We start from the raw sequence: 12,684 nt of genomic DNA on the forward strand, positions 1-12,684 counted from the left end.
AATCCCGAAGACGTTTCCGGTAACGAGCCGTTGTTAGAGAGACGGATTCGTCACTTCCGAAAGAATGGCTGCTGTAGCGGGATTATTGTTGGATCGAGGCGCCGGATTGTATCGTCGGAAGAGTCTCCTCCTTCTTCTCGCAGGGACTGTCGGCTCTCTGTCGCGGCAGGGTTCAGTGAGATGCAACGGCTCCAACGCCGTGTACGATGTGGTGGTCTCGGGAGGTGGCATGGTGGGAGCCGCCATGGCTGCTGCTCTGGGTATGAGATTTGGCAATAAACCTCCCTTAAAGGCACCCAGAAGCCTGCAAGAATCCCTATTTATTTAAGTCTCACAGCTTTCCCTGATTTGACCCCCCTGGCGATTGGGAATTCTTGCCCGATACTTGCCGAGAAAACAAGTTTGGGGGATGTTGATACAGAAAATCGGGTTGGTTCTAGGCCGAAGGTGATTATTGTGACCGGTAATTTATAATATTTTACATGCTAAAGAGAATGGTTATGAAATGTTCGCCGCATAATCCGGTGTGCATCCCCCAATGGCAGAATCTGAAGACCAGCTTTAAAGGATTAAAACGCTATTAAAGTGTACCTTTAGCTGATTGTATATATCGAAGAAGACAGGGATTTTATAACTTTCAACGACCAGTTTTGGTGTATTGGGTACCGGAATATAGGTCTGTCAGTGCAAACTATATTAAATTACAGGATTTACATGCTGCTCCAATTGAAATAGGCTCTGAATGGTTTATACAAGCTGTGCACATGAACAAAAATAAAAAGAATAAAATTAGCCATTCCATTTTTGGTGATTCAGATGTTGAGCTGCTTCAAAAAACATGTAACATTTCTATAAAGGAAAGCATTCATAACTATAACTATTTATAATGTCAAGTTTAGATATTACACTACAAATCCTACATAAGCTTTTATATTTTAGTAATTATAAAGATTCTGTTGGCTAAATAAACCATAGAGCAATAGTTTTCAACCTGTGATCCACTGATCCCCAGGAGTGTGTGTGATGTCATCACAGGGGGTCTGCAAAGACTTGAAGAAACATCATTTAAATCAGGGGCGTCAAACTCATGTCATCATGGTGGCGTCATATGACATATTGTGACTTCCCCCCCTTCGCCACATCGATTGTGGGTGTGGCCAGAGCATGATGCACCTGGCCTGCAGGCCATCAGTTTGACAGCCCTGATTTAAATCTTGAGTTAAGTGTTGATGGTCCATGACCACAAAAGTTATTAAAAGTGCTGAAAAAAAGGTTAAAAACCACTTCCATAGAGGCAATACAGATAGTCCTCAACTTATAGTCACTATTGAGTCCAAAATTTCTGTTGTTAAGTGAAATATTTATTAAGTGAATTTTGCCCCATTTTATTATTTTTCTTGCCAAGTTAAGTGAAGCACTGCAATGGTTAAGTTAGTAACATGGTTGTTAAGTGAATTTGGCTTCCCCATTGAGTTTGCTTGTTAGAAGGTTGCAAAAGGTGATCACATGACCCTGGGACATTGCAACTGTCATACATAGGAGTAAGTTGCTAGCATCTGAATTTTGATCACGGGACCATGGGGATGCTAAGTATGAAAAATGGTCACAAATCACTTTTATTGCTGTTTTAACTTTGAATGGTCACCAAATAAACTATTGTAAGTCAAGGACTACCTTTATAGAGTTGTATTTGATAGTGCTATGTTGGCTAGAGGAAAAAATGAGAGTGTAACTATATTTGGTTGAAACATAGTTATAGACGATAGATATTCAATTCTCTCATGCAGCCCAGGTTTCTTTCTGATTTTCCTGTGACATAGATGAAGGAATAACTCTGGTACTGAAATCCTCCAGATACCTTACCAGAGTTAGGGTACTAAGCATTCTGAGTGTTCAGAAAATATATGTGTATAATGGCTTATATTTCATAATCTTAAAAAAATACTTGATTAAACTTTGTTTGAAAAAATAATTAAAGATCTGATTGCTTCTTTTAAGGGCATGATGTTCATCTCTCTGATAAGAAAATACTACTACTAGAAGCTCGTCCTCAAAAAAAAATTAAGGATTTATCAAGAGATTACAGTAATAGAGTCAGTGCTCTCACACCCGGATCTGCCACATTTCTAAGTAGTAAGTATAGCATTACCCAGTTACCTGTATGCCAACTATGAATGTTGGTAGCCATACACAGCCATCCTTGTTTACTAATCAAGTTCTGTTCCAACCATGGCTGCTAAGTAAACACTTTATTGAGAGAGATTATGAAAAAAAATCACTAGTTTTGCTGTCTCATTCAAATAAGTTAACTTGCATAGCTCTGCCAGCATTACCTTCTCTCCAAATTAATTATATTCATAAGCATGTATTGTTAGGCCCATGATGTTTGATTAAATGTACACATTGGCTGGAAAATGATTTTTATTGCTATTTATTACTATAGCATTTGAAATGATCACTAACTGAGGTAGTTGCCACACAAGGAATGGGTATATTGAGTTTGATGCTTGGTATGAAATTATAGAGTCTTGCATTCTATGCAGGATATTAATTTAAGAGCAAGATTAATTATTCACATGTAAGGTCTCTTCCAACGCTATTATTCTATTCTTTTCACATATTCCTGTCCACTGAAATATGGTCTTGTATAATTAGCTCTTTATATATTGGTCTAAGAATCATGGGCAGCCTATTATATTTTTGGCCCCATGAGTTTTCAGTATTGATATTAGAATCACAAAATATGTATTAATGTCCTAGTTGACTGCCTTCTAGCATTTCTCCACATCTCTCCTTATGATTGCTTGTTTTTTGTGCATATTTCAAAAACAAAATCCTTTAAAGCTTTTGACAATCTTTTCCAGAAATGGAAAATGGATCAAAAGCTATAAAAATCCATGAAGTGGAACAAAGACTGTTGCAAAAAAAAGTAGATAATAGTTGAGTTTTATTTATTATTTGGTTGTGATGAGTTCTCATTAAATGTTTATGGAATATGGGAGTTCATCTTTGATATAGTAGAATAATTTTCTTTCTTTTTTAGGCTTTGGTGCATGGGAACATATCTGCAATATGAGAATCAAACCTTTTAGGAGGATGCAGGTGCTTGATAATGCAAATAATAAATATGTCTGTGGTACTATGTTATGCACAATAATAGATTGTGCAGATTCTTAAGTTACTTTGTTCTTAGCAGCTACAGTGTATTTTTTCTCTAGAGAAAATTATATGTATCATACATATGATGTAAAAGTCAATTATACATTCTGTTTTAGCAGGGCAATAAATACAGTGCTTCAGACACAAGACACATATAAAATGTGTTTAGGAGTTTTGCTATAGCACCTCTCTGCAGTTGTTACAGCATCCTGTGCAAAGATGTCATTATTTTAAATAATTGCAGACAGATGCTACATTTTCGTTGCTTAACCTCTGAAACATCTTATTGGAATTAAATCATTGCATAGCCCTATTTTCAGGAGCTTGTATAAACAGGTAAAATAATTATTCTTTGCTGTGGAGGATGCGCTGAGCCACATCCAGTGTTATGTGAACAGATATTCTCTTACCCAATGAATTTCTCCTCTTCCTCCTTATCCCTCATCATACTCACCAATCAAATCTGATGTGGGTTTGGGAATTGTAGAGGAAAATTTGAAGAGTTTATGAAGAGGAATTATGACTTTGAGTAATGACTGCTAGTGGCAAGACATAATTTGGTACAATTCTATACTTAGAAAGGAATGATAAAGTTGCTTTGTGAAACCTTCCTTTGTATATTCTTGAAAGAAATATCCTATATTCTCATTACTTAATATTCCCTGTAATTTAGGCCTTCGGGAAGTATGCTATAGCCCTGCTCAGTCTTCAAACTATTTTAGGCAATCTATCTATTGTGGGAATAATATATGAAGTGCTGCCTTTAGGTTTCTCACTTTTAAGTACCTTCTGGTTTTCAACATTAATATTTTTAATTGCATTTGCTAGACACTCCAGCAGTTGAATTTTATAAATGGAAAGCCTTGATAAAGGGGATATTGATGCATTTCTTTGCTGCATTTAAATGGAGAATTTCTTTTTGTAGGTGTGGGATGCTTGCTCTGAGGCCCTGATCATGTTTGAGAACGATAACCTGGAAGACATGGGTTATATCGTAGAGAATGATGTTATCATGTCAGCTCTATACAAACAATTGGATACAATTTCAGGTAGTTATTGCTTATCTTAATTTTGGTTTATGTTAGCCTTTTTTAGAAAACAGGGTAGATAAAGTTATAGAAAGCCATGAAATCTTATGTCCAGTAAATAATCTGGATTATAATAGTAGGCTTCTTGAGGCTTTCTATTTTTGAGTATGGAAGTGTCCCTTCTTAAGATATTAAGCCATTAATTCAATTACCAAGGCTTGGGTCTTGATTGGCTTCAGAATTTTAATTCTTTGCTGCTTCTCTATCATTTAAAGACATTGATACATTGTGTCCCTATTAGACCGAGTGGAAGTTCTCTACAGGAGCAGAGCAGTTGGATATACCTGGCCACTTCAACATCAATCTTCTGACATGAGTCCTTGGGTCCAAATTGATTTAGCAGATGGACGCAGATTTCAAACCAAATTGCTGGTAACTAAGATATTTTCTGTTTGATTAGGCACCATCTCTTTTCTAATCCCTTCTACTGGATTTGCTTCTAATGTCATGTTGTCAATAATACCAGCTTGAAGGGGGTTGAAAGATGAGTTGAAAATATTATTGTTATTGATTCTAAATGCATTTATTCTGAAGTACTGTATTTTTTGGACTATAAGACCCACTTTCGCCCCCCAAAACAGTGGGTGGAAATGTCTATGCATCTTATACAGCGAATGTTGCCGAAGCCCCGCCAACCTTCCGGCCCCCACCCTTCAGCCTCTAACTCCCAGCAATTTGCCTCCTTGCAGCAAACAGCCTGGCCAGTTTCAGCATAGCCTGATTTAGCATGAGCAACTGTTTGGCGGTTGGATCTGCCTCCATCTGTTCCATCTGCAAGGATTGCCACTGCCCATCACCACTGGCGCCACCCATTGCCACTGCCACCTATCGCCGCTGCCTGGAACGATTCAAAAATGCAATGCGCGGAGGCCAAAAATGAGGCGCTCGGAGGCAGCAGTGGTGAGGGGCGGCGGCGGCGATTCCCACAGCCTGATTGGTGGTATTCTGGGATGCAGATCCAACCTCCAGTCAGTTGCTCATGCTAAATCAGGCTGTGCTGAAGCTGACCAGGCTGTTTGCTGCAAGGAAGCAATTGCTGGGAGGCAGAGGCAGATTTTTTCCCCTTGTTTTCCTCCCCAAATGCTAGGTGCAACTTATAGTCCGGAGTGTCTTATAGTCCAAAAAATACAGTAATTACATGTGCCAATTTGAATATCCATTTTGCATATCCTTGTAAATAGGTTACATGTAAGATGCACATGCAAGAGAAGAGAGCAAATGTGGTTCTAGTGGACAATGTTAGAAGTCACATGAGTGGATTGACATACTGAGAATTTCCCATTCTCTCTTACTATCTCATGTTAGCTTTTGGGTCTGTTTTGGTGAAGTCTTTAGAGGAAATACTGGAGAAAGATGAATACAAAGATGGTGGGGGGTAGGGAAGGCACACCTTTTTTGCTACCAGGTAGATATTATACATCCGTGATGGCAAACCTATGGCACGCATGCCAGAGGTGGCACACAGAGCCCTCTCTGTGGGCATGTGTGATGTCGCCAGCTGCTCTTCTGGTTTAAAAAGCAGGCTGTTTTTTGGGCTGTTTTCAGGCTTTTGGGGGGCTGTTTATCAGGCTGTTTTCAGGCTGAAAAATGCCTGAAAATGACCTGAAAAACAGCTTGAAAAATAGCCTGGATATAACTTAAAAATGGCCTGGAAATGCCCCCAAATGCCCCCAAAACAGGCATGCACATACCAGCCAGCTGGTCCTTAGGTTTCCAGCACATGAACACACATACATATGTATTCCTTGGGTTTCCACGCACATGAACCCACATACATATGTATTCTGGTTTGGGCACTCAGTGCCCAAAAGTGCCAAAAAGTTTCACCATCACTGTTACAGAGCCTTTGTCTAGTTATCTTTTGAGAGCTCTTAAAAGAGGATTTGTTTTTTCATTAAGCCTGTTAAAAGAATTAATTTCTTATTATCTTCACAGATTGGGGCAGATGGGCAAAATTCTTTGATCCGGAAAGCAGTTGGTATTCAGAATATTCATTATCAGTATGATCAGTCAGCAGTAGTTGCTACTCTTCACTTGTCTGAGGTCAGATGTTGGAATATCAAGCTACAACTTTGAAGATAAAGAACTAACCACAGAAAATTAGTAATCTTCACTGTCTTTCATACATTGCAGCCAACTGATAACAATGTGGCATGGCAGAGATTTCTTCCATCAGGACCAATTGCTCTCCTCCCGGTAAAGAACTTTGTAACTTTCATCTGACCCAGTTTTTAGTCATTGTCTTTCGACTTGTTTTCCATTAGTTAATAATTGACAGATCTGTTATTACAGTAAGCATTTTTTTTAATTCTTATGAATGTACTTTTTCCCTTTAACTGCCTCTATGATTTTATTAAGACATTAGGTTTTGGTGAGATCCTTGCAGTGATATACATTTGAGGAGGTGCCTTGTTTTTGTCTCTTATTATCAGCTCTCTGATACAGCCAGCTCTTTGGTTTGGTCCACATCACATGAACATGCACTTCAACTTCAGAGTATGGATGAAGAAAATTTTGTGGACGCTGTCAACTCTGCTTTTGTGAGTATTTTCATTTTATGAAATGCAGATTATTGATGTTCTCTGATAGGAAAAATGGGAAACAAGTATTCAAGAATAGCAATATAATGTTTGAATATTTTTTATAGCTAGAAGCTATATTAGTGCTAGTTGCATACAAAGATCTATTTTTCCCTTATTCTAAGGTTCCATGCTTCCTTACATTTAACCTAAAACAGACCTCTGCCTAAAGATCGATAAGATCTTCTACAAACGTAACTTTTATTAATTGTGTTGTTGTCGCCAGTTGTTTGTTCAGTTCAAAACTCCATGGATGCCATCACCTATATTTATCCTGAAAACACCCTTAGTGGTTATTCTCATCGGGCTTCTGTGTGTGTCATCTCCATATTCCCCTTCCCATAATATTGGCATGATTGTGGGCACAGGGGCAGGAAGAAGATACTCGTGTATGGACATATTTATTAGTGCTCGCATTACCTACCCCATGGCCTTTCATCACCTATGGCATTTGAGGATTAAGTTGCCATTGAAAGAATCATTAATCTATTCAGACTTTCATTCACTCACTTTTTTACTTATTTAAAATATATGTTCAGCTGCCTATCTTAATAACATAAGCCAGGACACTTTACAAAGGAGAGGGAATCAACCGAGAAATAAGGAGAAATTTTCTGACAGAACAATTAATCAGTGGAATGGCTTGCCTCCAGAGGTTATGGGTGTTCCAACACTAGAGTTTTTTAAGTAGAGATTGGACAACCATTTGTTTCAAATAGTATAGGGCAGTGTTGGTGAACCTTTTCGGCACCACATGCCAGAGGTGGCATGCAGAGCCCTCTCTGTGGGCATGTGTGCCGTCATCCCAGCTGCTTCGGGTCTGTGCCGTGCATGCGCGCATGCCTCTCATCGGCCAATTGGGTTTTTAAGTCTCTGCATCCATGTCTTGCAGTTTGGGCGCACACGTACACTTTGGGCACTCGATGTCTAAAAGGTTCGCCATCACTGGTATAGGGTCTCCTGTTTGGGGTTGGACTAGAAGCCCTCCAAGGTCCCTTTCAATTGTTATTAATGACTCAAGAATAAATGAATCAGAATTGTATCTTGTCATTGTGCTTCTTAGATGCCACACAAGAAATGAGGTGGTTTTGTTTCTAGACTTGTCGAAGATTTCTTATGAGCTGCTGTGAGTTCTGTATTCAAGGAATAGCAATAGCATTTATATAGCAGTAGACTTATATACCGCTTCATAGGCCTTTCAGGCCTCTCTAAGCGGTTTACAGAGAGTCAGCATATTGCCCCCAACAATCTGGGTCCTCATTTTACCCACCTCGGAAGGATGGAAGGCTGAGTCAACCCTGAGCCGGTGAGATTTGAACCGCTGACCTGCTGATCTAGCAGTAGCCTGCAGTGCTGCATTTAACCACTGCGCCACCTTGGCTCTTATACCGCTTCATAGTACTTTTACAACCCTCTCTAAGAGGTTTACAGAGTCAGCACATTGCCCCCAACAATCTGGCTCCTCATTTTACTCACCTTGGAAGGTTGGAAGACTGTGTCAACTACGAGCCGGTGAGATCTGAACTGCCGAACTGCAGCTAGCAGTCAGTAGCCTGCAGTACTGCACTCTAATCACTGTGCCACCTCGGCTTGTTGAGACCACTGGAAGCAGGGCTAAAAGAAGAACACATTTTCCTTCTAACATGTTTTATTTACTGTATTTCCTGCTTGTGACTGCTATTAAGTTCAAATGTTGGGCAGAAGTGTTCTAAAACTGGATTTTCCACATCAGCTGTTAATTTCAGAGTCTTTTAGGGGCATATAGTTACCAAATAAATCTTTATCATTATTCAGTGGAGCAACGCAAATCACTCGGACTTCATTGATACTGCTGCATCCATGTTTCGATCTGCTGTTTCTTTCTTGATGCCTTCGGGGACTGCAGCCCGACAGCTGCCCCCAAGCGTTGCAAAAGTCGATCCTAAGAGCCGAGCTGTATTCCCTCTTGGATTGGGACACGCAACAGAATATGTCCAAGATCGTGTAGCCCTTATTGGGTAATTTTACTTTAAGAAACTTCAGTGCTGTAAATAACATTTGGGAGTAGTGATGGAGTTTTGTTAACTAAACTGTCCCCTCTCCCTCCCCCCCCTCCCTTCCTCCCTCCCTCCCTATATCTATCCATCCATCCATCCATCCATCCATCCATCCATCCATCCATCCATCCATCCATCCATCTATCTATCTATCTATCTATCTATCTATCTATCTATCTATCTATCTATACACACACACACACTCTGTGTGTGTATAAATATGATATGTATAATTTATCTATTATAAATAGATAATAAAGGCTTTTCTTAATTACAATTGGTTGATTATGCTAGAAAATAGGAACTAGAATCTATTGTTGTCTGATTGGTACAGAAGCAATGAAATATGAAATATGGGGAATTAGAGTTGTGTCTCTTTACCATGAACTAGACTGTGGATTTTCCTTTGTGTCAAGAATTATTATCCTTTCGTTTCAGTGATGCGGCTCACAGGGTACATCCTTTAGCTGGCCAAGGTGTAAATATGGGCTTTGGTGATATTTCATGCTTGACAAATTATCTAAGTGCTGCAGCATTCAAAGGAAAAGATCTAGGTAAGTATATAACACAATGAAGCAGGGCTTTGTCATAAACATCTAGCGTGCCAATGGCCATCTCTCTGGGAATCAACATGGGTTTATTATTTGATTAATTACTTTAATTAAAACCAAGGATACAGACATGTTGCAAAGCAAAATGTTTCTAACTTAATTTTTGGGGTGTGTGAGCTTTTTGGAACAAGGCCGCAGAAGCGGCAAGTAGGCCTGCAGCTCGTGCAAATGGAGTTGCACACATAATATCCCCCCCCCCCACACACACACCTGCCCAGTCCACAAAGCCGGGAAGGTTGGGGAACTCTGATGTAGGCCATGTAATCTACCACATGAGGGGAAAATGTTGATCTTCAAAGAGTGCCATTACCCCCTTCATACCATTTTCTTTTTGTTAAACTCTGACATTTTATCAAATTGAGTAATTTTGTAACCTGATGCCAATCCTCCCTAACTTCCTTGGGATAATCAGTTTACTAATTAATTAATTTCAGAATAAACTTTGTAGGTTCTTTAAGTCATCTACTACAATATGAAGGAGAACGACAGAGGCACAATCTTTCTCTTGTGGCAGCAACTGATTTGTTAAGCAGACTTTACTCTACAAATATGGCGCCTTTCGTGCTGCTGAGGACGTGGGGATTGCAAATAACCAACGCTGTACCTCCGGTTAAAGTAAGCTCTCTCTTTTTAAAGTAGGTAACTGAATGTGATAATTCATTTAAAGAAGAAGGCTAATGGAAAGGGGCATGTTTGTAGCTAGACAATAGCCCTCCTGAACATTTATCTTCTTTCCACATGTGGTATTGATTTGATTCCCATGATGGGCTACTCTGAATAAACTAATAGCTCTCAGCTGGATGGTTGTTCAGAATCTTCTATAACTCTTGCTATCGTCTTGCAGTTAATTGGTCACTGTAGCCCAGATCTTGCAATCCTTAAATTTAACTAACTAGTACTGTATGTCTATCAGCCTTCTTCAACCTTGTACTTTCCAGGTGAATTTAATTTCAGTTCTAAAATACCATTAAGTTTCCATAAATGGAGAGGAACTTTGATTTAAATCTATAATTTTATGTGTAAGAACACAATATCACCTATGTATGATTCATATAGTTCTTTTGTTTTGTAGATGACAATTTTTGCAATTATTTAGTTAATTTAATTATTAATTTTGCTAATAAAACAATTTGCTGTTGCCTTAAGGTACAAAGATTTTTATCGAGGACTCAAGTAATTGATCTTACTTAAATTACACACCAAGAAAGTGGTTAAGAGACTATTAAGTGCAATGTAGAACACACAGTACTGTTCTTTTTTTTACTACCGATAACAAAACTGTACACTAGGGGTCCTCTGTAGATATCTCTGGAAAGGATCTGTGATGGCACTTTACCATCTATATGATTTATTAGGGCTCTTCAAAAAAAAATCCCCAAATCACAGGATACTGGATAGTTCCTCAACAGACCTACAACTGTACTACTACTGTTGTATTTTATTTTCGTTCATTGGTATCCCTGGGGGGGAAGACCTAGTAGGAAATGAGAAAAAAGAGGTTATCACCTAACCTAGTTGTAATAAACTTTTATGGCATAGGAGGGTAACAAGGATTTTGGTATGGATTTTCCTTTCTGCTTAAGAAACCACATCCTCATTGTTATGAATAATGGTAGAAGTAATAGAATACTAAGATGCCTGTTTTTCCCTCATCCTTTAGGAGCAGATCATGGCGTTTGCCAGTAAATGACAACCTTGTGAATCCAGAGGTACATGCTCACTCATGATAGCTGGATATCTATTTATATACTAGAGAGAATTAAGGAGATGTATAAGACTGTTAGGCTAATTTATTACCCTGAAGTTGCTGTTTCTTCCAGTGAATAGATTATTTGGCTTTCTCTTAGAATTCCAAAAACTATTCAATAGCACTCAATTTTTTAAACTATAAAAATTAGCCTAGCAAAGGACTACTGCTGGAAAAAGTTTATGATCATAGTAAAGAACAATTAAAGGTTCAAGTATTGAACAAAGTACAACCTGCTTCTCATGAGCTTGTCCTCTTATTGTCTTGGAGGAAACAACATTGAAGAGGTAGTTGTTGCTTGCTGATTATAACCTTAAGAAGTAGAGTAGCTGAGTGAATATCGGTTACAGACTGCCAAAGAACATTGTTGAAATAGTTTTATTATTAAAACATTCAAATGTGTCCTAGCATTTTGTGTAACAAACAGCTAGGTTTGAGAATATCCATGTATTACAGCACCACGTTCAAGAATATAACTAAATGAATAGTGATATTCATACTGTCCTCTGAATAAAAATTTCAGAATAAAATCTGTGTTTCTGGAAAAAAAAATCTAAAATTTATTTCACAGTTACATACAGTGCTACATATATAGGCATATATTAGGAAGGAAGTTAATCCATTTACAGTTTAGCTTAATTTTATCTACTTAGATATAAATTACTTGTTAAGCAACTGTCCCAATGCTAATAATATTTATACACCTAATATCTGTCTTTGCTTAAAGAAGTAATTAATTTAGTCCTCTGTTAGGTGTTTCTTTCATTAACTCTTCCTCCAAGAATTATACAGTTGTACCTTTTTCAACAAGGCCATTGCAGATTCTTTTCAGATAATTACATTTGTAAACAATCTCAATACATGAGGAAAAGCATAGGCACTAATATCAAACTAGTAAAGGGATCATCAGAGGAAATAAAGTTTAGCATCAGGCCTCATTCACTGAGACAAATTCCTGATTAGTACTCCACATTTATTTAAATAAGTATCATTTCAGAGTAAATGTATACAGAATTGACACTTCTGATATTGAGTAAGAGCACTTGGTTAAAAATGTAGGTATATCTTATTACCATGTTTTAACATTTATGCTGAAGAGGGTTTTTTTAAAGAAAAAAATGTATACTATCTAGAAATATGTGCAAAATATTAAGGTGGCTCACTTAATACATAGTTCAGGAAATTATTTTGTTTTATCATTTGAAGAGATCTTCTGATTCAGTTAAGTGCTTTGCAACAAGTAATTATTAATCTACTAGCCAGAATGTTGGAATCTAACTGCCCCTTGTCTCCAAACCAATATATATTTTGGGGGAATGTGCTAGTTAAATAAAAGACATTTATTTTCATAGAATTCTTTAAAAAGAGGCTATCCAGGGCTTGCATTAAGTTATTCTATAAGAGTTAACTGAGGAGGAAGTTATTATTTAACCCAAGAAAATCTCCTTTTCTAACATAACACAT

At 38.0% G+C, this 12,684-nt stretch overlaps 1 protein-coding gene across 1 annotated transcript; it reads left to right on the plus strand.

Annotated features, from left to right (window-relative positions):
- Positions 1 to 29: 29 nt before the first annotated feature.
- Positions 30 to 12,644, plus strand: COQ6 (coenzyme Q6, monooxygenase). Its single transcript, XM_032231293.1, has 12 exons — positions 30 to 260; positions 1,999 to 2,133; positions 3,044 to 3,102; positions 4,085 to 4,208; positions 4,489 to 4,619; positions 6,183 to 6,290; positions 6,381 to 6,443; positions 6,680 to 6,787; positions 8,621 to 8,823; positions 9,301 to 9,416; positions 9,922 to 10,088; positions 11,134 to 12,644. The coding sequence occupies exons 1-12, from the start codon at positions 65 to 67 to the stop codon at positions 11,161 to 11,163; spliced, it is 1,440 nt and encodes a 479-aa protein (XP_032087184.1). The 5' UTR covers positions 30 to 64; the 3' UTR covers positions 11,164 to 12,644.
- Positions 12,645 to 12,684: the final 40 nt, after the last annotated feature.

The sequence above is a fragment of the Thamnophis elegans genome, chromosome 1, assembly GCF_009769535.1.
Source record: "Thamnophis elegans isolate rThaEle1 chromosome 1, rThaEle1.pri, whole genome shotgun sequence".
In the NCBI taxonomy this organism is placed as follows: Eukaryota; Metazoa; Chordata; class Lepidosauria; order Squamata; family Colubridae; genus Thamnophis; species Thamnophis elegans.